Genomic DNA, 26,465 nt, shown 5'->3' on the forward strand with positions numbered 1-26,465 from the left:
AAGGATACAGGGGATTGTAGAGATTAAGTAATTTGTCCAAGGTCACCAGTTACTATTAAATCCAGCCAGGATTTGGCCCTAGGCGGTCTGACTCCAAAGATTATGCTTTTAACTACTGTGTTACACAGTGACCCAAAGTCAGCTAGTTGTTATATTTTTCTTTTCTATAGTTAAGCAGCACCTTTTCCCCCATCAATCTCTTTTGAAAAGATACTGTGAGCTTTTTAAACATGTGTTTGGTGGGAGACCTCCAGCAGTAATGTAAAGGTAATTGTATAAGGACTGAAGGACTGACATTGAGGTTAGCCGACGGAGTTATTATGCTAGGACAACCACAGCCACTAATACAGTAATTTTCAAATCAAAACTTTAATCACAATCATAATTTTGAATAAAGAGAATAAAACAATATTCTTAAAGAGTTATTCTTACCTTTCGCTTAGTGCTTATCATTCAGAACAATCAACAGCTGAGAGAACAAAATGCTTTCTTCTTCAGAGAATGTAATACCCTAAAATCCAATTAGCCTAAACCAATTAAAATGGCTGTTTTTAAAGCCAAGGCCCTCGGAGGTTGCTGTAACCGTGAAGCATTTTTCAAAATCATGCCATGAAGCAAAGAAATGCCCACGTCACGGTACCTTTGTGGACTCCCGAGTTCCACTTGCAAACACGTGAGGTCCACCTCTAATCAGAAGCTCTCCGAGTGAGGTCCCTCCCTTGGCATCACCTGGGAACTTGTTCGAAATGCAGATTCTGGGCTCCCACTCCCACACCTGCACCCGCTGAAGCAGAAACCCCAGATGTGGTGTCCAGAAATCTGGGTTCGGACGAGATTTCCAAATGCTTCTGCTGTCCACTCAAGCTTGAGACCTCCTAATACAGCTACTGTGATACCAAAACAGCCATGACTCAAGTTTATGGCTGTTTAGTTGTCTTGTTTACCACTCCTCTAGTTAACTACCTAAGAATATATGCGGTTTACCAGCATTGCTTATATATGTTCTCCCATATTCCAGTCTTTGTTTATAATGAAATCAGAGGTTAAAAATAAATAGATAAGGTCCTGGCTGAAAGGAAGGCTGCTCTTTACCATGTGTACGACTTGTAGTTCATCCTCAATCCTAACCAGTATGTCTGGGTTGTTACTAAATTGCTGAAAAGTTTCAGAATCTTTTCAGTTGCCTATTACTCTTGGCTTGAAAACAGCCTTTGTTTACATTCAGTGTGTTTCCTATATTTTATAACATTTATCTTAGCTTCCTTGGATACAATAAATGGCTTTCAAATGTGAGGTAGACAACACTTGCCTTGGTAATAACTTAAGGCCTTTCTAACAATGTGGGAAATAGCACTTACCTAAATAGTAATTGTACTACTGAAATAAAAGTTCATTTGCACAGTGAGATTCTATTTACACTTGCCATTTTAAGTGGCAAAGAGAATATGAACTGTAAGTCTTGAATCCTGAGAGAGATTTTTGCCTCTTTTTCCCGATATATGGTGCCCTTTGCATCCTGTGATTCATAACCCCCTTGGGTCGTGAAACATTGATGAAGGGAAGCCGGTGACAGTAATGGAGTTCTGTTAGGTCAGGCTTCACAAGAGAGACAGATCGTATTTCACTCGTGAAAAGTGCCTCTAATAAAAGGAGGTGCCTGGGGACAAAAATATTAGTGCTTTCTCTTTATTCCCATGCCATTCATGGGTCATTTATGACATTATTATATAAATGCACAGTTTATTTCTTACCGTGTGTCCACATTTTAAAAATTTATTTGTGTGTTTATTCCATTAATGAGGGAACCAGCAGGAAGACAAAAGAGCTAGTTCCAAAGTAAAGGAACAGAGATTTATGGAGCTGGCTGGAAAAGAAATGCCAAAATAAGTGTGCCAAGTTTGATACAAGATTGGTTAATTTCTATAAGATTAAGATCATAATGCCTTTGGGGTTAACATCTCTACCAGGCTATGACATCCTAACAACTTAGCAATTCTGAAAGGTTGTAAACCATCTGCACCTTTTCTTTTTTAAAGATTTTATTTATTTATTTGAGAGAGAGAGAGCACAAGCAGGGAGGAAGGGCAGAGGGAGAAGCAGACTCCCCACTGAGCAGGGATCCTGACTTGGGACTCGATCCCAGGACCCCGAGATCATGACCTGAGCTGAAGGCAGACACTCAACTGACTGAGCCACCTAGGCGTCCCCATCTGCACCTTTAATCAAATATATTTTGACCCAAGATTGTCAGATAAGGGTTGTAGTGGGTTGAATAGTGGCCCCCAAAAAAGTTATGTCCATACCCTAATCTCAGGAACCTATAATGGTCAATCTCACTTATGTTTTTGGAGCTCCCTCTCCTCAGCCCCACCTCAATTATCTGGGTCGGGAGAAAGCAGGGCCCAGAGAATAAGAGAGGGTGCTGGTTCATGGTGGCCATTGAGCCTGGCCCACCTGAGAGTGGGGCACTGATGCCCATGCAGGCCTGGCCGCACCCTCACCACCCTGTCCCTCTTCTGACTACAGACACCACTCCAGAGGCCTTACCCCTGTGCTGCTAACAGGCCTGGCTCTTTACCAGGTGCCCCACTAAGACACCCTGCAGCCATTCCCTGTCCCCAGAATAAGGACAGTAGGGCTTTGCTAACACAGACCTCTGCTGCTCCAGGCATAGGACAAAAAAGCAAGTTCCCTCTCAATTTCCCATAATTCTCCTTGGCCTCCTGGACTGACCAGGAAACCTTGACCGAGAACACAGAGCTTCCTTCTGGGAGTAGGGAAGAGAAATATCTTTAATTCATCAATTCACATACTCCCCGACAGCATATTTTCAACAAGTATTTACTGTTTATGGAGCAGCTACTATTTATAGGAGATACCCAGGATACAGCAGTGAATACAGCAAGGAGGAGGAAACCTAAATTAATGTTTCAATAAATTAACCTTCCTCGTTCATTAATGCAAAACACAGTCTAAGAGTGCTATTTATGTTCCGAAGTGTTCATAACAATTACTTCATTATTGTTTTTAGCCCACAGTATTCTTGGGGGCTTCTTGGTTGACACCCTCAACCACACATGAACCTCTGAGAGACAGCTTTTCTAGATTTTGCGTCTTCCCAAAATGGCGAGTGGAGCACAGACTCCTGTGAGAGGCAGCGTCATGCGGTGGTTACGAACCTGGCCCAGAAGCATCAGCCGTCCCACTTACTAGCTGTGTGGTGTCCGGCAAGTTAATTAGCTCTCTGTGCCTCAATGTCATGGACTTGATGATAATACCTACTTCACAGGTTGTTGAAAAGCCAAAGTGAGTTATAGTCTCTAAAGGACTTGAAGCGGCTTTTGGCATGTAGTGATCCCTGGTATTACTACTGTGTGATAATAAGGGGCTCGGGCTCTTCCTGAGGACCCATGGTGATGGAGAAAAAATGAAAAGCAGCTGAGCTGTATAGATCATAAGTGCTGAGTGAAGGCCAAAGTTTTGCTAGAGAACAGTGGCTTTCAAACATGGCTGCTTTTCAAAATCACCGAAAGAGCTTTTCAAACATTTAATGCCCAGGCCCTACCTCTAGAAATTCTTTAACTGCTCTAGAGTGGGGCCCGGGCCTGCTCCAGTAATTCCCACAGAAGCCGGGGGTGAGCATCCCTAAAGGAGAGCAATCAGACACAGGGATAAAAGGTGATAAAAGGGCGGAGGGGGGCTTCACTCCACAAGCCTCCCTCCTCCTGCTCCCCAAGGTCTGGTGCCTTAGCAGTGCAGTCCCTCGTCCTGCAGTCTAGAGACATCCTTAGGGCACACATAACCTCTCAGGCCCTGGGCTAGCTACAGGGGAGCACAAGGGTTACCAGACAAAATCCGACTCTCATGGATTTTACACAGTGTAGCAGAAAGATAGACAAGAAAATAAGCAATTACATGGAGAAAAATCACAAACACCACGACTGCTCATGGAGAGAGGTCGGAAACAACTACAGTATATACTTATCAGGAAATCCCTGGGAAAGAATGAGGTGGATCTCTCAATACCCAGTGTGGACCCTCTCCAAGATAGAGTGTTGAACGGAGAAAAGTAAGCTACAGAATAGCATACCATTTAAGTTTCAAAAAATTTTGAAACACTTTACTATCTCAGATACATAAATATATACGCAACTGAAAAGGAGAAGTTCTAGAAGTTTACCTCTTACTTTCCATGGTGACTTTTTTCAAAAAGCATGCATTTAGTTTTTGTGAAATTAAAAATGAGTAACATTTTTTAAAATTGCAGCAGACTCTTGGTGGGGCTGGTCTATCTGGAATATTTGCATTTAGCTAAGTTAAGATGTATATCACGTTGCCTGTTAATTGTAACAAACCAGTCGGCATTATCAAACACGATTCTATCTAAGCAACGATTTAGCAGCGCAAGTCCTGAGGAAATGGGACATGAGACAAATGTGTGCTAATAGAAGGAAAGCAAAGGAAGGAGAATTCAGCCTAAGGATCTGCTGTGTATATAAGGAAAGGGCCTAGCAGCCGACTCCCACCTCTGCAGCTTGCAGTCTTACCTGAGGTTAGTCCTAACAAGCTGGAAGCTTGACTATCTCAGTTCCTAGGTGGAGGCTTCGAATGGAGATTCTCCTTCTTAGCTGCATATTAGAATCTGCTGGGGGAAACTTACTAAAATATCAGTGCCTGGAACCATGACCAATTAAAGTAAGATCTTTGGGAGGCTGGGCCGGGCTTTGGTTTTAACAGGACCAGGGCTGAGATGCACTCTTTGAAGAACCATGCCTGCGTGCTCACACACATTTTGGCACCATCCCAGTTTGGGCAACATCATGCTTGCAAAGTACTCCAAAAATAACATCCTTTGCAGATGCTTCTTAAACTCTAGGGAAATATGAGAAAAGGAAAAATACTTGGATTTTTGTGTTCTGTGATTCCAATAGTATAACACCATGTGTTTGGTTTATTTCAGGCTCGACTGACCAAAGAACAGCGCTGGGGAAGTGCATTACTTTCCAGAAACCACTCCTTAGAAGAAGAATTTGAAAGGGCAAAAGCAGCAGTAGAGGTAACTTTTTTTTTTAATTATTTTTCTGTTTCCTGTTTCTGGAAGTGGAATTCAAAAACTGACACTTCAGCAGGATACGTGTGAAATGGGTCTTACTTTATAGACATGAAATAACCATGATAATGAATGTTGGAATGAGATTTGTTACCAGAGAACTTTTGACTTGCCACCAGGGCTAATTAATAGATGCTAAATCCTGTGCCAACTCTGTGATAGATTAGCAATCCGTCTGGAGTCCTGGGTCAGAAAGATCTGAGCCTTGTCTGGGTGCAAGGATGAATCCGTGCTATGCTTTGCTGTGCCTCTGTGAGGCCAGCGTTCATGCCTGACGTTTTTTATCTCTCTAGCATCTAGCATAATGCCTGAAACACAAAAGGTCGTGCTGTTCCTGAAATACACATTTTCCTCAGTGGGATAAAAAGCACGGCTGAGATATTCTAGCCAATGAATAGCCCATCCTAACTTCAGCCATAAATGTTTACTGTTAACAGTGTCCAAAACAATGACAATGTTGATAAATAAAATGAATTACTTAATTTGAACATTAAGTTCCTTATTTAGCCTTCCAATAAGATTCCTTCCAGGTTGGAATCACAAAGGGTGCATCGCAGATTCCATCTATGATCTTGTCAAAACGCTGCTAGATTGCTATTTCAGAGCGGAGCTTTTCACCAAACCCAAGGATGGACTTGTTAGGACCTCCATTTCTATCACTGATAGGAAATCTTGAAGATTGAAAGTACTCCTATGATACGATTCATTTATGTGGCTGTCTTACCACTAGGATTTAGATAAAATTACTTTACTCTGAGCAGTCTTTCAGGAGCTCCATACTTGAAGTGCAATTAAATCATATTTGCAGTTTCATAGTAAAAGGGTTCTTTATATTCTAGGAAATAATTCTAGCCATAATTTCATATCATCATTCAGCAATCCAGTAAGAGAACAGCTTTATCTCATCACAATACAATCCACCCAAATTTCTCTTTTCATTTTATCCCTTTTTAGTTTAAAAAATCAATGCATTAGTGCTCTTGAATGTAATCAACTGATATATTTGATTGAGACCAGCTGAGTTCAATCAGCTTGTTCAACTACACGGAGCCGGTACCTGAATTTATCTTAAATGTAGATTTTTCCAGACTTCAGAGCTAATTTAAATTCATCTTTTGAACTCCTACTATGCGTAGCACACTGAATTATCACTAACTAGAAGATGATTTAGAATCATAGAATCTTGAATCAGTAGACATCCGAATTTATCTGGTCCCAGAAACACAATGGGTTCAATCTCAGAAGACTTAATTACAAAGTAACATATCAACAAGGAAAAAATTATTCATTTATCTGTGTGTGTGTATGTGTGTATGTATACATATATTCATAAAATCATTTAATCTTGATTGTGGAGGCCTTAGAAGTCATCTATCCCAACCAGCCATATAAAATAAAATTAATTTTATTTTTGAACGTACTTGATAAATTATTTATTCAAACCTACCCTGTTTTTACTCAAATACTTCAAATTAGTGGCACCTTCTTTTCAAAAATACCTGCTTTCATTTTGTACAGTCCTAACTATTAAAAAGCTCTTCCCTATATTATGCTGAAATTGGCCTACTAGCAACCTCCAGTTTTCCTTAGTCTTGGCTTTGCTGTCTCTGGAATAAGGCAGAATTAGTTTAATCCCTTTGCTACATGATGCCCACCGGACCCCACCAAGCCTTGGTTCTCCCGGGAACTGAGAGACTGATTTGTTATTCCAACTTATCACTAACAGCTCCATGACAACATACATTTCATGAACCAATATAGGCTTCGGTTCCACTTAGAATCCTCGGAGGCTGTAAGTTACTTCAAGTAGTCCTTAGTTCAGCAAACAATACTGGCTGTCTGCACGTGCTGACTGCTGCCCCAGGTACTAGAGACAATGAAATGAGCCAGCCCCGACTAGCTGTCTAATAGCGCGGACCAGAGGACCAGCTTGGACAAATCACTTGCTCCGCCTACTTTAGTTTCCTCATCTTTAAGATGAGGGGCTTGCATTTCTAATATATACTAAAACCCTATGAGTTTATGGCTTCAAGTGAAATGAATAGAAGTACAGGATTCTCAGCAAATCAGAAAATTGTAAACAAATTGGCTCATCGGCAAACCTGGAACTGAGAAGCTTCCTTAGGGAATGAAGGAAGAAGTTGCTGACCAGAAGGTAGGAACAGATATGGAGAAAAAAGGCAGGGGGTAGAGGGGAGTATTTCACTAAGCTGATGGGAAATCAGACCTACAAAACTGCACATGTTTGTGGACTATTTACTTCCTAACATTATTCTTATCCAAGGGGATGATGTAATTCCCAGTAGAAGATAGGATGAAATGCATCCAAGCACACATGCCCTTTGACCCAGCCACTCCTTACAATTTATCCTAGAGAAATAATCAGGGAAGTTTACAATATTTTTCTAAACAGTGAAAATTTGGAAACAGCTTAAGTGTCCCATACTAGAGAATTAGCTAAATTATATCTCTCTAGGAAAATGCTGTGTAACCATTAAAAACTACATTATGGAACAATATTTAAGATCATGTAAAAATGTCTAGTGATAATTGGAATAAGAATGTGTTTACTGACAGTCTTACAATGTGGTCCCAACTTTGTAAAATGATAATGGCATAGTACCTAACATGTTAACATTACGTATGGTGTGCCAGTCAGGAGCGTTATATGGGTGATCTTATTTAATCCTCATAGTAGCCCTATGAAGAGGATAACATTACTATTCCCATTTTGCTGAAGAGAAAACCGAGGCTTAAAGAGATTTCAGTTATGTGGCATTTTATAAGCAATTAAGATCGACTGAAAAATGAGTAACACTCATTTAGCAAGTTTCAAAGCCATGATTTTTACCCGGATTCCAGAGCCCATGTTCTGAATCACTGCACTATATGAGCATAAAGAAAATCTGTGCCCAAATGTCGGCAGTAGTTATATCAGGTGGCTGGCTTTGGGGTGGTCTTACTGCTTCCATTTGTTATCTGTATTTTCCAAATGTTCCATCATAAACATGTATTATGTTGGTAATCAAGGAAAGAGTGGTAAGTTATAGACACTATAGTGGGATATAAAATTCTTAAAAGAACTCAAAGTGCCTCATTCTTCATTTCAAAACAAGTAAAGAACGGTGCTGCAGATTGGCCTCATTGGAGATGGTTCTAAACCCCAGTGAGACCCGGATGAAAATCCTGGAGCATGGCGAGTTTTTCCAAAGCCTCTTGCTTATATTTTTATATCATCTGATTCCAGTATTCCTCCTATTTCACATTTTATTCCATTTTAAAGTCCTTTTTTCTTTTTTTTTTTTTTTTTGGTCATCATCCTGCCTCTTGACTTGACACCTTGTCCCCTTTCCAGTTCTTTCTGCTCCTCAGTTCCCTCATGAGCCCCAAGGGCACTGTAATTCTCTCTTGTCCTCTCACAGGACAGCCTCCTCGCCCACTGTCCCTGCTCTGTCTTCCGCAGGGACACACTTCCCCCAGATCTTCATGTGGCAGGTTCCTTCTTGTCATCCAAATTTTAGCTTGAGTGCCACTGCTCCAGAAAAGCCGAACCTGACCACCCAGTTGCTATCATAACACCTAGAGTTCTTTCATCCTTATATTTATCACTGGGTCTTTTCTTGTTTGTTTTTATTATTTGTTTGTTGTCTGTCTTTTTCTTTAAAATGTAACCTCTGTAAGAAAAGGGGCTTTGTCTCTTATTTATCACTGTACCCCAATATCTAGAACAATATCTGGTACCTCGTGAGTATTCAGTAAATATTTGTTGAATTAATGGATGGCTGGACAATTGTTAATTACCTAATGTGGGCAGCACTTCTTTCTATCTGTTGTTGCATATAAACTACCATATCACCTCCTAATATCATCTAGTATTTACATTTTCATGGTTGATGGAAACAGTTCTGTCTGCAGCATACAGATTTCTGCCAGGGGCTATGTGGAGATGTCCTCTGTGGTCGTCTTGGTCTCAATGTCAGTCAGTGAGACATATTTATAACAATGCAGGTAGCACCCACCAGTCCTCGCCACGGAATAATATTGGACAGGTTTTATATTTTACATGGCATGAACTAGTTTTTACGTATACTGCATAATCCCTGACAATATACAATCCAACTAATGTTTGAGCTAAAATGCCCTAAAATACAGTCTCTTCTATGAGAGAAAAGACAACGAATGCCACCTGCACCTTTATCGCCTGTCTTCACTGAGCTGGGAACCTGTGGATGTGCACAGGCTGCCATCTCTCAGGCTCAAGTTGAACTGTTAGATCTAGTGAGGCTTTGTCGGGGGGGTGGGGAGGCTTTTGTCTCTATATCTTACATTTTATTGAAAAATCACCAAAAATTCATCTCTGTTTTAAGTATTGTAATTTTAGGATAAGCACCAAATATTCCCATTCTAGGCTTTAAAAAAAAATCTCCCCTTAATAAGGAAGGAAAGGAGCTTACTCTGTGCTTCCTGTTGGATTTTCTTTCTGGCCGCACCCTAAATGTTCTGTCAGCTACAACGGGTCCCTAGGAAGGAGGCACAAGGAGTCTCAGAATTGAGAAGCAGGGAAGGAGCCCTGGGAGCTCAGTGAGGCCCGAAGCTGCCTCCCAGGAATGGAGGTCCCTAGAGAGAACTGTGTTGCATCTGTGGAGGAGAGAAAAGGTCACGTGGGCAGTCAGCACACCTGCAACCACACACGAAAAATACATCCTTTATCACTGTTATGAAGGAAGGAAAGAGCCAGCATCTGGTAGTATTGTATTTAGCTAGTTAGTCTCTCTAGGTGCCTCAGCCATCAAATTAACTGGATTTAGCAACAAATTTATCAGATATGTTTAAGCTCCTTCTATGGGTTGGGTGCTAGGAATAGAAAATTGAATAAGACAGCCTCTGCCGTTATAGAGCTGGAAGAATCACAGGTATACGCATGCGGCTCAGGGGATCATGCAAGTAGAGCTTGTCATGTGATTTCGTTACTATGGCTTTACATGGCCCTCTCCACGCTAGACTTTGACCTCTTCACAGGCAGGACCGTGTTGCATCCTTCTTTGTGCTTTCAGCACCTTTCAGAGTCTGGTGCACAGCAAGGCTCCACAAATGTTTGCCAGATAAATAAAGGGACAAAGTAGGAATTGATTCCTCCAATGCATCTATTCCACGAACATCTCTTCTTTTTTTTTTTTTTAAAGATTTTATTTTATTTATTTGACAGAGAGACAGCCAGCGAGAGAGGGAACACAAGCAGGGCGAGTGGGAGAGGAAGAAGCAGGCTCCCAGCGGAGGAGCCTGATGTGGGGCTCGATCCCATAACGCCGGGATCATGCCCTAAGCCAAAGGCAGACTCAACCGCTGTGCCACCCAGGCGCCCCCACGAACATCTCTTTTTTAATGGGTGCTTAAGAAATATCACAAAATTCCTAACAGAAAGAAGAGGAACTTGTGTCCCTGGAGGCAAAGCCACGTTTTGCTTGGCTCCAATACTATTACAAAGCTTGCAGTGTGCATTTTAATCAATGTTTTCACAGCTCTACTTATACCCTAAGTGTGAGCAAATTTTGAAAAAGAATAATGAAATATGTGAATGAAGAAAAATGAAGATGCATGGACAAAGGAAGTCCAGAGGTCAGAAGCAAGAGAAAGAGCAGGAAGTGTAATTTTAAATCCTTTTGGCTAGTTGAGTCTATTAAATTCTACTAAATCCTCTAAATTCTAGAGCTCTGGTTTCTCCCCAGACCCCAATTCTCTTCCTGTTGAGCCTCATTGGTGAAAATATCCACAAATTCTTTGATATTCCCTTCAAAATATGGCACTTAGTTCTCCTCCCCTTGAGTGTGGGCTGGGTTTAGTGATTCACTTTTAATAAATAGAATAAAGTGGGGGCACCTGGGTGGTGCAGTCAGTTGAGTGTCCGACTCTTGGTTTTGGCTCAGGTCATGATCTCAGAGTCGTGAGATCGAGCCCCACTCCAGCTCCATGCTCAGCACAGAGTCTGATTAAGTTTCTCTTTCGCTCTCCTTCTGCCCCTTTCCCCCTGTGCACTCATGCACTGTCCATCTCTCCCCCTCTTTCTCTCTCTAATAAGTAAATAAATCTTTGACAAAATAAACAGAATAAGTGGAAGTCATGACGTGTAATTTTAAAGATTAGGTCATAAAAGTTACTATGGCCTCCTCCTTGTTCTCTCTCTCTGCTCACTTGTTCTGGAGGAAATCCAGCTGCCATGTCATGAGAACCCTTAGCAGGTGAGGAATCAAACATTCTACCAACAGCCAGTGAGGGCCTGAGGCCTCCTGTCAACAGCCATTTGTGCGAGCCATCTTGTAAGTGGGTCCCTTTCAAACCCCATTAAGTCTTGAGATGACTGCAGTCCCAGCCAGCAGCTTAATTCCAACCTCAGGAGAGACCCCAAATAAGAATCACACAGCTAAGCTATTCCCAAATTCCTGACCCTCAGAAATTGTATGACATAGTAAATGTTTGGGGTTTTGTTTTTTTTTTAAGTTGCTACGTGTTGGGGTAATTTGCTAAGGGGATAGATAATTATTGCATTGTTCTACTCCTCCAAGCCCATTCTATTCCATACTCTCTGCCTCATCTCCATTCCCAAAGCATTTCAGTCCTTCAAAAATGGAAGGATTACCCTTGTAGCATAGAAAGAAGGCATTCATTCAACCTAGAATGTAGTCTTTTAAACTACCCTCTCCCATTTCTACTAGTCCTCAACTGATCTTCTCTGATCCCCAAAGGAGTATGAAAAAAGACCTTTTTGTGACAGTCCACATTCCTTAGGGGCATATTCATTCCTTCACCAAGGTCTTGCCTTTTCTTCTTCACAGTAGACCTCCCTTTATGACAAGCAGCATTTTTCCATTTCTATGTCCTATCACAAAGGACACAGCCCTCAAGATAACTTCTCTTCAGACTTTGAGCTAACTTTCCTCCAGCAATGCTTTATGATAAATCACAGGCAAATTGGTAATTACTGTTTAAGAACATGGGTAGTAAAAGACTTTAATGCTAATTAGCATTCCTTGTTCTAGAAACATGGCTGACCTTCTTTATCTCTCTGCTAGTTTAACTAGGAGATGCCATATTCAAAACAATTCAACAGTTAAGTCCAGGTCTAGTGATGTAAGCTAAAATGTTCTTTCCACATAGAAGTTTTGTTTTTACTTTGAAGTTATTCTGTGTGTAGGTACCATAGATCTGATAGGCATCTCCGAATTAGTAAACGATTGGAGGAAATTGGAGACTGCTCTCAAACTGTTTGTATTAATATAAAATTATGTAAAACATTGCTGACTTGGGTGCCCTCCCACCACGAAGACAATCTGCCTCTACCACCCCCTCGAACTTCCTTGTACTTTGTATGACAGTGTCACTTCTTTGAAGTCTGTAGAAGAGATTAATGGATCAAACACCACTTAAATCATTCTGACTTAGAGTCAATATCCAGAAGAGAGAAAATCTTTTGAAAATATCTGAAAGCATTGTTTGGGCAACAATGAAGGAATCTTGAGATTAACTGCCAGTGTACAGATTCCCTAACGCCTACAATGTCACATTAGCTAACGCTTCCCATGTTAAACTGCAGATAGATTACACAGAGATTAGATGTATTCTGCAAACTTGGTGTACTATGCATTGGGGAACTGGTGAAAGTTCCTTTTTTCTCATACTGACTCAATTGCCTTTCATTTTAAGCAAACAGAAGTTGATTTCCAAAACAATAGGAAGCATAGATAAGAATTATTGCAGAGTGGATTGTGATAAACCCTCATAGGTGATACAGATGAAAGTATAAAGAGGTGTAAGATGGTCTTAAATCAATTTATGGATAAATGATCTATTTAAAGGAAGAGGGTAATTTAGAATCTGGCTCCAATTTTTTAAAGTTAGTGCTATGGAGAGTTACCATATTCTTTCACCGTTCCTTTATATCCGCTGTGTGAATACTAAACTAATAAAATCTTGAACTTGACACATTCTAACAAAACTCCAGTTATCCACCAATCCACCAATTGGTCCTCTAGACCATCATATTTGTAAACGAGCTCTAGACCAAAAAGTAGCTTGGATACATTCCCCTAACTTCAAATCAGAGAAATATAGGATCTGCATTCTGGACATGATCTCATCAACATTTACTGAGCAAATTAGTGCAAAAGAAAGTGAACGTGAAAAGATAGAAACTCCATCTGAGCCGGCCTTGAGCAATTACAGACTGCTCTGTGCTCTGTGCGTTGATAAGACCTGGACAATAAATTTATCCCTTCCTCTTCAAAGAGATTCTCTAAAGATCAGTGAGACTATAGTTGAAAATAATTTAAACCATTTGTTGGAAGGCTCTGTACCCAGGAATCACGTGTTGAACTTCCATGAAAAGGTGTGATAGCATAATAATGTATGTGGGAAAAGTCTCAAATTGGACGTGGGTCCTTGTTCTAATCATGCCAACATCTTACCATTTGGGCCTCAGCTTTCTCCTCAGTAAAATAAGAGGTTTGAATTATATTGAGGTTTTATGTACTTGGTCTATAAGATTAGGTGGAAAATGGATGAGCATGTTAATAATTGTGCATTTATTTTAATATATATTAGAAAAGTATAACTAGAACTTCAAAAGTGATGATTTCATGGACATAATTTAGTCAAGGCTAGAATAGACTTCGCCTATTTAAGTAAAAGAACTGTATCGATAACAAGATATATTAAATAAGTAATGACAGACTGTAGTTACGATCAAATGACTCAAGTTTAAGAAATACTGGGATTGATGATTGTGAGGCCCAGTATTAGTTAGGGTAATACTAATAGCTGTAAAATATTCCCCAAAATGCAGTTGTGCAAACGAAATAGTTTATTTCTTCTGTTAAAAATTAAAGTGCCTGACTAGTATAGGCAGCTCCATGCCATCATCAGAGACGCAGGCTCCTTGCAGCCCCTTTCTCCCCAGTTCCTTAGGGTGTTACCCTCACCTGCATGGTCAAAGCCAAGTTGCAAGTGTCTTCTTGCTCCACCCCTGACCAGGGGAAAGAGACTTTGGAGGAGGCAGACCCACCTTCCTAAAAGCTCCAGCCCAGATCTCATCCACTCACATTCCATTAGCTGAAGCTGAGTCAGACACATTACATCACCACCACCTCCCATTCCCCAAACTGCAAAGGAGGCTGGGAAATGGCCACAGTTCTATCACCACAGAAGAAAGGAGAGGGTGTTTTGACTCACAGCTAGCAGTCTCTGCCACAGGTACCTTCCCGTTCTGATATTTGCAGGAAAATTCAAACATCTCTCCCTCTTCTCTCTCTTTCTCTCTGCCGTTGTCTCTCTGTTTCTCTCCCTTCCTCCCTCTCTCCTGCTCCCTTTCCTTCTCTCTCTCTTCTGAATTTCTTTTACTTTTAGGAGTAGTCATTAAATAACTTTCTAAGAACTTTATTTCTATAAGAAGAATAATGTAATTCTATTTCTCTGGAATATTTAAAACCCCATTTCTTGAATAACAGTGCTGCCCCATATAAACCAATCATCAGTATTCAATAAAATGTCCTGTAATGTTGACTATTACTATTCCCAGTTGATTGAAAAAGGAATAAAAATAAGATCTGTCAGTTAACATCTTATTTTTGTCAAATAATGGAAGTCAGGGATTAAAATAGGTCTGTCTTTAGTTCTATATTTAAGTCAGGAGAGCTATCTGCCCATTTTGGTTTTGAAAAACTTTTTATAAAATAAAATCTAAATACAGAAGGATGAGAGACATCTCTTTTCTGGTGACACTTAAGCTGTGTGTTGGTTTAATAAGTAGAACATCAAACACACAGCCATACAGAGTTCAGGGGAGAATCAGTAAACTCGCTGTGGGCAAAGTGACATCTTGAATTTCTTTTATTCATTTGACGAAAGCATATGATATATCATATAATGTTGGATACATAGTTGATGTTCAGTAAATAAATACCTGCTCTTGGTGACACCTGGATGACTCAGTCAGTTATGTGTCTGCCTTTGGCTCAGGTCATGATTCCAGGGTTCTGGGATCAAGCCCCACATCAGGCTTTCTGCTCAATGGAGAGCCTGCTTCTCCCTTTCCCTCTGCCCTTCCCCCCGCCCTGCTCATGCTCTCTCTCTCACTCTATCTCAAATAAATAAATAAATAAAATCATTATAAATAAATAAATACATACATACATATCTCCTATTGATTAAGAAAGCAATCCTTTTCTATGAAGGTAGCCAGTTCTATCTCTTCTATCCAAATGATCAATCATCAGTCTCTGAGATCTTGCATTAGTCATGGGTTCTCCAAAGTAACAGAATCAGTAGGATACATAAAGATAAAGGAAGAGAGAATGATTTATTATAAAGAATTGGCTCCCACGCTTATGGAAGCTAAGTCCCACAATCTGCTGTCTGTAAGCTGGAGACCCAGGAGCTCTGGTGGTGGAGTTCCAGTCCAAATCCCAAGACCTAGGGACCAGAAGAGCTGATGGTATAAGTCCCATGTGAGAACAGGAGAAGACTAATGTCCCAGCTCATTCAGACAAGCAGAGGGGAGGAACTCTCCCTTTCTTGGCCTTTTTGTTCTATTCGGACACTCAGCAGATTAGATGATGCCCATCCACAGAAAAGACCCCCGACAGCCTTCTGCCTTACTTAGTCTTCCAATTCAAATGCTAATCTCATCTAGAAACACCCTCACAGACACACCCAGAAATAATGTTTAACCAAGTATTTGGGCATGCCATGACCAGGTCAAGTTGACACATAAAATTAGGCATCACAGATCTTAATGATGGTCCCAGAGTTCCCCAATCTTCTCTGGAACCTCTGTTACTATCCTATGAGAGATGTCACAGGCCATGTTAGAGTTTATACCTGTACCAGGGATTCATAGGGCCCACCCCATCGCTTAGAGAAGGAGCTGAATTCAGGGATGCAAAGAACTTACCCAAGCACACACTGCAGATGACTGGCAGGCAGAACTAGAACCCACATTTACATATTCCCTTGGAGCTATTTTTTTCCCCGCCCTTGGAGCTATTGATAGAGGAGGAAATTCTTAATTCAGATAAGAAACAATACTAAAAATTAATTGAACTTGAAATTGGGTTTGGAGATGTATTTTTCCTTACGTCAGATTTCTTTTATTAATATATTGATTTGAATTTATATTAAAACTACTTGTTATTCTTTGAAATACACACCAGCCCCTGACAAGGACAGCCACCTTTAATAGACCAAGAGGGCTGGAGGCATGGACACAGAGTGAGTAAAAGGCAGACAGGTATTAAAACATAGCTCGTGTTGGAGGTGTTAACACATACCTGAGCCACATCCAGATAATTAGAGATGAATTTGATTTCCTGTGAAATGCTGAATTGCATGATGAAATTTGAGAATAAGAGGCTTACAGGGAACTCTTAGTTACTTTGTATCCAAAGAGTAAAAATGGATAAATAAATAACCTTAAATCAAGCCCCCCCAGATCAGAATGTTATGGCTCTTTAACACTAGTTGCTTTCTATATCAAAAAGCTTGGATAGTCACAGAAAAGGGATGAGTGGTCAAGTACTCTATTTCTGTGTCCTCCACGGTTCTGGAGTGTGAGTGCAGACATATACAATATAGACCGACTACCGGAGCTGATGGCAGAAGGGAAGTATATAGATCGTTTAATCCTTAAACCTAAATGTGAACAAAGATTTCGGTCCTTAGACCTAAATGTGAACAGAGATTTCATTTTCACCGAGTAAGTAAAACCAATCTGAATGTGTTTCCCCCAGTTAAACTCAACTGTGTTTCTGCGATAAGAACAGGTTGTTTGGTGAAGCAATTTACGCAGCGCTCAAAGTAAAGAACACACTTGAGAAAACTACATTTGAAGTTAACCATTTCCTTTTCTAAACCATTTCTTAAGACTCATTTGGTCTTCAGAGGATAATCTACCTTTTCAAAATCGGCCGTTTTTTAATCCTAAAATGTTTAGTTTCTACCTATGATGGACAGACATTGGATTGTGAGCATCGGATTTAAAAATCACCTCACACGTTAGGTTTTAACTTTAACTGGCCAGGTGGCAATAATATAGTGTGGTCTTCAAAAGTGGAATTGTACTTTTCATTAGTGAAGTTTGATTTTATGGATCCACCAAATCACAGTGATTATTTTGATGAATAATAAGAATACACTCCATTCAATATAAAGTTTTTGCAACCTTCAGGTTGCCTGGGATGATTGAGAACACACACACGTGCATTTACGTTCACACACACACACATATACACAAACACACACAAATACAACACACCACTATAAATTTGGGTAGAGGTTCTGACGTCTTCAGGCAAGGACCCCCAAGCATAATGGAACTGAAATGGCCGCATAAGCAGAAACAGAAGCAGCTTCTCAGTCTAGCTTCCTCTAGCCCCAGAGCCACTAACATGGGTGTGCAGCTGGTGGTGACACGAACTCCACAAGGCAGTCTTCTTGTACTTGGGCTTTGCGTCATTACTCAAGAAGAGCTTACGTGGTCTATCCTGAGCCCATTTGATTCTCAGTCTAGATCCCAGTGTCAGGAAAGATGGGGCCTCATGCTGTGTGTCCATTGAGGGAGGGGAAGAAAAATGGCAGAGATATGGCTCAGCTTCCCCACACACAATCTGTACCTCTAGCTCTGAGTTTTCCAGACAGCCTACTGTTATTCTCCTAAACATAATCCTAACTTTTACCAAAATTTAAAAGTATACGTGGACTTTGAGAAAATAGCAGAAGGAAATGCAAAGGTATCAACAATGATTAATAATGTATCTCCGGATGGTAAGATTGAGAGATTATTAATTTTCATTGGCAATTTCAATGTTTTTTCAAGTTATCTGTAATGAAAATGTATTGATTTCATAAACATAAAATAAGGTTGATTGTTTTTGTATCAGATCAATGTCAAGAAAGTTGGGTTGTAATTCTCCTCTGCCACTGGCTGCCCTGGCAGGCTTGGAAAAGTCCCTTTCCCTCTCTGGGCCTCAATTGCTACTTTTGTAACATGAGACCATTATTACAGTAGATCCATGGTACCCTAATTTGGCTGCCCATTGGAACTACCTGGGAAGCTTCCAAAAAAACCCTGATGCCTGTGTCCCACCCCCAGAGACTGTGATTTCCTTGGCCCTGGCTGTGGCCTTGGACTTTTTGAAAAGATCCCCAGGTGGCTCCTTGCAGACAAGTTTGGGAATCTCTGGATTCCAGGATTTCTAAGGCCTTCTCCCACTGAGATGGTCTTCAAGTCTCTGATTCTTCATTTTGCCAAGAGCTATTTATCCCTGAATATCGGTTCCATTTTTAGCAATTAATAAAAAAAGAATATTCCAAAACTTCCCTAAGTGACCCATTTTGATGTCTTGCAATAGGGTCAATCAGAATATATTTTCCTTTTATCTAATCTAAATTCCTGCTGCAACAATTTAAGCCATGCTGGGAAAAGAGAACATCTAGTTATGACTGGATTTGTTGTTGAATAATTCTCATGACCTTACATCACCAGCTTTGGTCACTTTCACTGCTAACTAAATTCTCTCATTATCAGATCTTTATCTAACAAACTCCTTGTCAAGGTTCTAATAGTGAGAGGGAAAAGCAAGTTTACTTACTGCCATATTCCCAGACTTTATTTTCCAGTTTCTGCCAAAATCATTTCTAGGTCCATTTTGCTGTGAAGTCCTTAGAGATAGCATATTTTCAGTCTTTTAATGTTTTTTTTTAAACCTGGGAATAATAATTTCAAAAAGCATATATCACTAGGTTTGAAGCATTTTTTTAAAAGATAGGCAATCATCTTCCTCCTTACCTACTGTATCTGTACCTGTCTTTTCAGTGTTTTCTCATCTCTATCTGTGCTTTATCATCTTAATTGGCCACTGAATTATATATATATTATATTTTTACATTTTATTATAATGTATTTTATTGTTGGCTGAATATTCCTTTAATGTTCTTTATTGCTTTCCTTAGCCTTCTGCCCAGATTGTCTCTATCACTCTTCAGTGTTTTTCTCCCCCTTCTTAGTATACTTATTGAAGTTAACACATTTCAACAAAACAAATTACAAGAGATATGTCACAAGACACATTCTGGGCAAATGCTCAAGGTTCAACAAAAATGGCTAAAAATACCGTGCCATTTACAAAATAATTCTCCCTCACACTGAAAAAATATGGTTGGACACTCTTTACCGTCATACCAGCATTCAAGAAGGATGAATGACACTAGCAGGAGCCCTCTTTTTAAATTTTTAAAAATAGGTTCCAGCTTTAGCTCTTCACAGTAGCTCCAAAGCCAACTTTGTTCTTTATATATTTATGACCATTCAATGTGAACCTTTCTTGCATCTTGCTCGGCCCATTCATTTGCAAATGAAACTAGAAATAGTCCGCTGTCCTGGTTCCAGAACTCTGGTTACAGAGTCCTGATGAAATCGGAACTGCGTGGAAGGGTTTGGTTGCACATCCCAGCTGTGTCGTGTCTGTGTCTTAGCAGCAGCAGGACAGATGCCGCAGCTCCGCGAGGTTGACAATGCGTGTGTAATATTGCCTCGTTGTTAAACATGAGATTGAGCAGCGGTGCCATCCAGTCAAATTTTTCCAATTCATTGGCCTTCATGATTTTTACAGGATCTTTGAAATATCTTCAAAAGAGCAGGAGCATTTTACATAAATCCACTTAACGATGCTGATTGCCAAGGAGCCGTTATGATAGGACTTTAACCACGCTCTATGCCTTTTATCTCTTCTACACCAGTGACATCTAAATTGTTTCTGTGGTGAAATGTTGATGTTTCTCGAGCTTTGTCAAAGGAGGTCTCTTTTGTAGGAAATGTGGCTGTGAGATGTGCCAAACAGAAGGCATCTTCTGCTCCAGGAACGTGAGCACGAGTAGAGAGCTCTGAGCATGTGGGCCTCCTTGTTCTGTGGGTTTGAGAAGCTAACCGTAAACCTGCCTGCGGAGTCTGAGAGGAATGCATAAGTGAGGGAGAACAACTTAAAGGCATTAGGGAAGTTGAATCGAACCTCATGAATCATACATTCATTTATCTGTTTAAAAAGCATGACTTTATGTATTTATTTGTTTAAAAAAGTGACTATTATTGTCAGACCCTATGTTAGGTGTAGAGATAGCAAAATGGGAGATATTCTTCCTGCCCTCAACTTGCTCAAATAGCTGGTGGAAGAGAACAATAACTAAGAATCCTGGGTTTCCTGGGCAACTCAGTTGATTGAGTGTCTGCCTTCGACTCGGGTCATGATCCCAGGGGCCTGGGATCAAGTCTCACATTGGGCTCCCTGCTCAGCGGGGAACCTGCTTCTCCCTCTGCCCCTTCACCTGCTCATGCTCCCTTTATCTCTCTCTCTCTCAAATAAATAAAATCTTTAAAAAATAATAATAATAAATAAAATAAATCACTAAGAATCCTAATATGGTACATTAAGTACTAGAATACAAGTAAGCCCCTGGTCTTCTGAGGGCATATGGAAGGGAGACATACTTTGCTTGGCAGGGACAGAGGAGGTTTCCCAAGAATGGTCATACCACTCACAGTTGCAACAGGGAGTGGGAGCAGAAGGAAGAAGGCATTCAAAGCAGAGGGAGGAAAACATGCAAATGCACAGGCATGGATGAGTGTCTGGTATACTGAAGTCCTGCAGGTCTCACTGGGTTTGTGTAGAATGGAGGCTGGGGTGGAGGAGTGACAGGAGATGAGATGAAGACGCAAGTGGAGGAGACAGAAGCCAGGTCGATCATTCATGCTTTTCTTCAGCAGATTTGTATGGAATGGGTATTATGGTCCCTTATACTTTCAGTCCATGGATTTAAATATCACCTGTACCGTGATGGCTCTCATCTGGTTTTTCAGCCTTGACCTCGCCCCAGAGATTCAAAATTGAGTATCTAATTACCTACTGATACTACCACTTGGGTTCTAGTATCTATTGTATACTTAACAAACTGAACTATTGATTTCCTATTCCAAACCAGTCCCTATCCCAGTGCAGTAATAGCACCACAATCTGTTCAGACAAAAATCCTGGGAAATGTTCTTCCTTTCCCTATCACCCCACAGCCAATTCAGCAGGAGGTCCTATTGAAGCAACCTCCAGACTAAAACAATCACATCTGTTATCTCTCCTGCTCAAACCTTGCTTCACACCAACAGCATCACTGGCCCAAACCAATGGCCACAGCCTCCTACCTTGTCTCCCAGCTTCCAGGCTTGCTCTCCTAGAGAGCTCCATATTCCCAAGGTATACATCTGATCCTGTTGCTTCCTTGCCAATACTGACAGTTAGAATGTGCCAAAATAAAATGAGATGCAAAGGCCCATGAGCATGATTGACCCCTGCTATCATTTCCTCTCCTCCCCCCTCCCCACACCGTAGGCCATTTTCACCACACTGCCTTTTCTTTTCTGTCCCTTCATCTCTCCAAACTCATTTCCATCTCCTCTCTGCCTAGAATGCTCTTAAGCAGACTGTATAGGTCTCAGCTCATATGTCTCCCCCTTTGAGACGTCTACCTTCATCACCTTGTCTAAAAGAAGTCTTCCATAATTGTCCTATGTAACCATTTCTCTAAGTGCCAATAACTATCTGAAATTATATTATTCATTTCTTTATTTATGTTTTTTTCTGTTAGTATATCCCTGCACCAGACTGGAAACTGCATGAGAGTAAAGACTTTGTCTTGTTTACTGTGGTAACTCCACTCCCTAGAATGGCACACAGATAGATAATCACGAACTGTGACTGCAAGTGAAGGAAAAGTACAGAAGTTAAATGAGTTTATATGGCATTGGAAAATAGAATTCAACCTTCTATTCAGTGCACCTGGAATTTTTTTCTCTTCAGCGTAAGACATTAGCACAATAGAATAATTTGATAGTCTAGCACTCATTTGTACATTTCTGCCCTATTTTCTTTAGGAAAACTTGATCAAGTGGCAATGTTTATGACTTTGCAAAAGCTTGACTGAGGGGTATCCCGTTTACTTTTTTAATGTAATTTTTAGGTGATGAACACAGCCAGTATTGTTTGTCACCATTTGAAAAACATGATGCTGAATTACACTATATTCAAAGAAAAAAATTACAAAAGCTTAGGAACAATTAAGTCTTCATAATTAATTTATGTCAGTTGCTTTTTAATTTATATGTGATTTTGTAAACAAATTTGAATAATCTTCTTGAAAGTGGAATTTTTTCTGAATTTAGAATTTTAGGTCAAATACTTATGTTTCCTTACCTCAAGGAAAGAGGGAAAGGAAAATCAGTAGCATTACATTATAATATATCATCAGCCAGAATGAATCCCCCAGAAAGAGTAGATTTTCTCTTCTCAAAGGAGAAAACCTCTCTTTCAACAAGATTATCAGATTTTAGATGTGCTGAATAGTTTAGAGGCTATGGTCTCCATAACAACCGATATTAACAGCCTGTGTTAGAAACTTTTTTCTCCTTAAAAGCCTGTCATTAGAGAGCAAGCTACATCAGAACACTGAGGGAGGAAACTAATATTTTTTTTTAAGATTATTTATTTATTTATTTATTTGTCAGAGAGACAGAGAGAGAGAGAGCGAGTGAGCACAAGCAGGGGGAGCAGCAGGCAGAGGCAGAGGGAGAAGCAGTCTCCCCGCCGAGCAAAGAGCCCCATGTGGGACTCGATCCCAGGACCCTGGGATCATGACCCGAGCCAAAGGCAGACGCTCAACCAACTGAGCCATTTAAGGTACCCCCTAATATTTTTAAACTATATATGAAGTGCTTTCTTCTTAGTGAAAAGAATCAATGCATTGGTTAAATTATTTATTTTTCAAATCCTTTATTCTAAGATAACTTTATTGCTGTTATCCTACCATGCTATAACATTATTAAGCACCTATTATTTGTCAAACGTGTATTAAGTTTTGCACATAGGCTATCTCACTCAATCCTCAAAATAAACCTAAGAGTTAAATAACAACAATCCATTTGGAGATGAATAAATTACCCAAAGGCACACATTAATACATTAGCAAGTAGCAACAGTCAGGATTCAAACCCAAACCTTGAAGGACCAGGGATAGTGATTTTCTGTACAAAATGTTACCTTCTCCAGAGAGTTTAAGCAAATTTTCCAAGTTTAATAGCAGAAGTGGACCTAGAATCGAAATATTTTAATTCCCCGGGAAATTCACACAACTTATCAGAAGCAAATGAATTTGCAGCTTCAAGAAAAGGGATTGTTAACATTTCTTCAAGAAAAGCCATAGCAAAGATCGCTATTATTCTTTAATACAGTTGAAGTTGGATTCATGTGTTTTAAGGATATATCAATATGCAGAGGCAGCCCTGGTGCCAGCAGCCAGATTAAATGCAATTTAAGGGAAATTTAATTTTCTGAATTCTGGATTTTATTTCTCTGTTGTTAACCTGCCCTTAATTCAGTCTCAGACAATTATTGAAATAATCAAAGAAGCCAGATACAGGTGGAAAAAGTCATGGTCAGTACTGGATAATAGGAATGAGTGCCACTAGCATGCCAGAAACTTTGAAGAATTTCTAAAAATATTTTAAGACTATTCTTGAAAGAAAACACTTACTGTCTTTATTAACAATCTGAGTCTAAAAACTTGACTTTTCAGCAAACCCTGGGAGGACAAGGTAAGAGTGGAAAAGAGTAAAAGGGGTAATAAATCTCTCACCTTAAATAAAGGAATTCAATATAATATTTATTGTTCAATCAGTAGAGAAATAAAAGATCAGAATTGTTTTTAATTGAATGGTAACTACTAATACAATAAAAATTAATGTAATACTTTCAAATTAATACAGGACAAAAAAGAGGAGGAAAAAAGCTTATCAATATGAAAAATGATGAGGGGATAGAACAAAAGTAAGTCCTCTTATGTCAGCTTTCACAATAAATATAAATGAGTTAAATTCTTCTGTTAGAAAACAAAGATACTCTCACAGTCTCAAAAATAAAATACAATTAAATGTTTTCAAAAGAAATACAAACAAAATTATACAGAAAAATTCATAATACTGAGATGGGCAAAGCTATATTAGACACATTACCAAGTAAAGTAGAATACAAACCAAAAAGGATTAAAGGGAATATAAAGGACAGCTTATTTTGATTAAATTAAATTTTACATTGATGATATAATAGAAAATACAAAGTTAGAGGTACAATGTAAGTTCTGTAATACAGGAGAATAGGTACCCTCTGGCACCTCTATAAATAAAAAAATGAGTACCAGATACTCTTAAATATTTACATTAGAAGAGAAGACTAAACATTGTAGATTAAGCATCAACTTAAGACATCTAAAAAGTTAGAGAAAGAACAATTAACTCAAAGAAAATGGGAATAACAAAACAATAACCTTAGCAGAAATTAATAAGCTAGAAAACAAAGATATAATAGAGAAGAAAAAAAAGCCAAAGCCTTTAAGACTAATAAAATGAACAAATTTCTGAGAATGTTGATTTTTTTAAAAAGAGAAAAGACATATGTAAATACTATTAGAAGTAAAAAGGGAGCCATATCTAAAAATAACATAGGCTTAAAGGTAGTAAAAAAAAAATCAAAAATTGAAAAATTTAGAGAAGTGGAATAATTCCTAGTAGAAAATAATTTACCAGTACTGACTCAAGAAGAGATATCCCAAATAGTCCTATGTCCATTAAATAAAGTGAATCATTAAAAGTCTTCTCATCAGCCAGAGACAGTTTTACAAATTTTCTACCAGGAACATGTATGTGGGGGAAAAAATGTTAACCTCATTAGTTGCCCCTGTGGCAAAGAATTGTTTTAAACAATAATACTCACTGCTAGCAGAGAATCTTTGTACAATATTTCTGAAAGGCAGTTTCATAATACATATCAAAATCTTCAAAATGTTTGTGCCTTTTGACCCAACAAGTCCTTAATAATCCTAAAGAAGTAATTGCTCATGTGCAGGAAAGATACATACCCAAGGGTATTTGGTGCAAATTTTTATAATAGCAATAATAGGAGAAGGTAAAATGTATTAAGATAAATCTATGTAATGGGATACTCCAGGGCCATTAAAATGATGTGCTATGTATTTAATGACATGTAGATATGTTCATAATAAAAGGCTACCTAGCCACATGTACGGTAAGTTTTCTTTCATGAGTAAATAATAAAATACTTACAATTTCTAACACTTAATTGAGCATTTATTATATGCCAGCTACTCTGCTAAGTATTTTACAAGTATTATGAAATCTACTCCTCACAACTATCCTTTGAGGGGTGCCTAGGTGGCTCAATAGGTTAAGTATCTGACTTGATCTCTGCTCAGGTCTTGTGAGTTCAAGGTTGTGAGTTCAAGCCCAGCATTGGACTCCATGTTAGGCATGGAGCCTTCTTTAAAAAAACAAAACAAAACAAAACAAAAAAACAACTATCCTTTGAAGTAAATGCTTTAACTTCTTTTTATAGGTGGGAAAACTGAAACTCAGAGAAAGAAGTAACTGGCCTGACACTAAGTTCATGAGCAATTGTTTTAATATGTATATATACAGAGAAAGCCTAAGATAAGATATACCAAAGTTACTGCCAGTTATTATATCTAAGTAGTAAATTTAATAGGATTATTTTTCTTTTTATTCATCCATTTTTTAATTGTCTACAAGGAAAACATAATTTTTAAAATCTTTCAGGTATTTTATCAAAAAATATTAACCCAAATACAAATACCTAAATCAAACAAAGGCCTTGTTCCCTCAAATTTTGAATGAGTTTAGGACATCTCTAAAAATATGCTCCTAACACTCACTTAAGTCTGCTTTGAAAGATTTAGGTGAGTCCTAATTTAAATCTGTTTTAATCCTTCCATTATCTGCCATCTGGACAGTTAATGGGCTCTGGAGAGTTCACCATATGAAAACAGAGTGTGTTTATAGTTTATTGTCATTAAATACTTGTTCAAATGTGGGACTATAATTATCTCTGAAAACAACCTTTTAATTATTCAGATGTCATGACAGCATAGCTTAGATGTAACAATTGACCTTTACATTTCTCTTGAGTCAGCAGTGTTCTAGGATTCTAAATATCCTTTTAAAAAATAAATCACAAGCTCTGGCTCCAAGGAGGGGGAAAAAAGCTTCTAATGCGGTTTTGTCCTCCCAGAACTTAAACAGGATTGTTTGTGCTGGGCTAGTTAGCAGCACTCATACTGACTGATAGATTGTGTCACATCTCTTTGGACATTTAAGTAATACAAGAAAAGTGTTTTTATAAAAAACAACAACAACAACAAAGCAATAACATCACCTGACTCTAGTGTAACTCTACACAGT

At 39.2% G+C, this 26,465-nt stretch overlaps 1 protein-coding gene across 10 annotated transcripts in view; it reads left to right on the forward strand.

Annotated features, from left to right (window-relative positions):
• The window catches only part of PEX5L (peroxisomal biogenesis factor 5 like), a 235,470-nt gene that overhangs the window by 162,772 nt on the left and 46,233 nt on the right, over positions 1-26,465 (forward strand). For all 10 annotated transcript variants that reach the window (XM_011218574.3, XM_019794215.2, XM_034662449.1 and 7 more), the window contains one exon: positions 4,961-5,056. In XM_011218574.3, the coding sequence (XP_011216876.1) occupies positions 4,961-5,056 (96 nt within the window). The remainder of the gene's footprint in view (positions 1-4,960; positions 5,057-26,465) is intronic.

Source organism: Ailuropoda melanoleuca, chromosome 1, assembly GCF_002007445.2.
Source record: "Ailuropoda melanoleuca isolate Jingjing chromosome 1, ASM200744v2, whole genome shotgun sequence".
Taxonomy (NCBI): domain Eukaryota; kingdom Metazoa; phylum Chordata; class Mammalia; order Carnivora; family Ursidae; genus Ailuropoda; species Ailuropoda melanoleuca.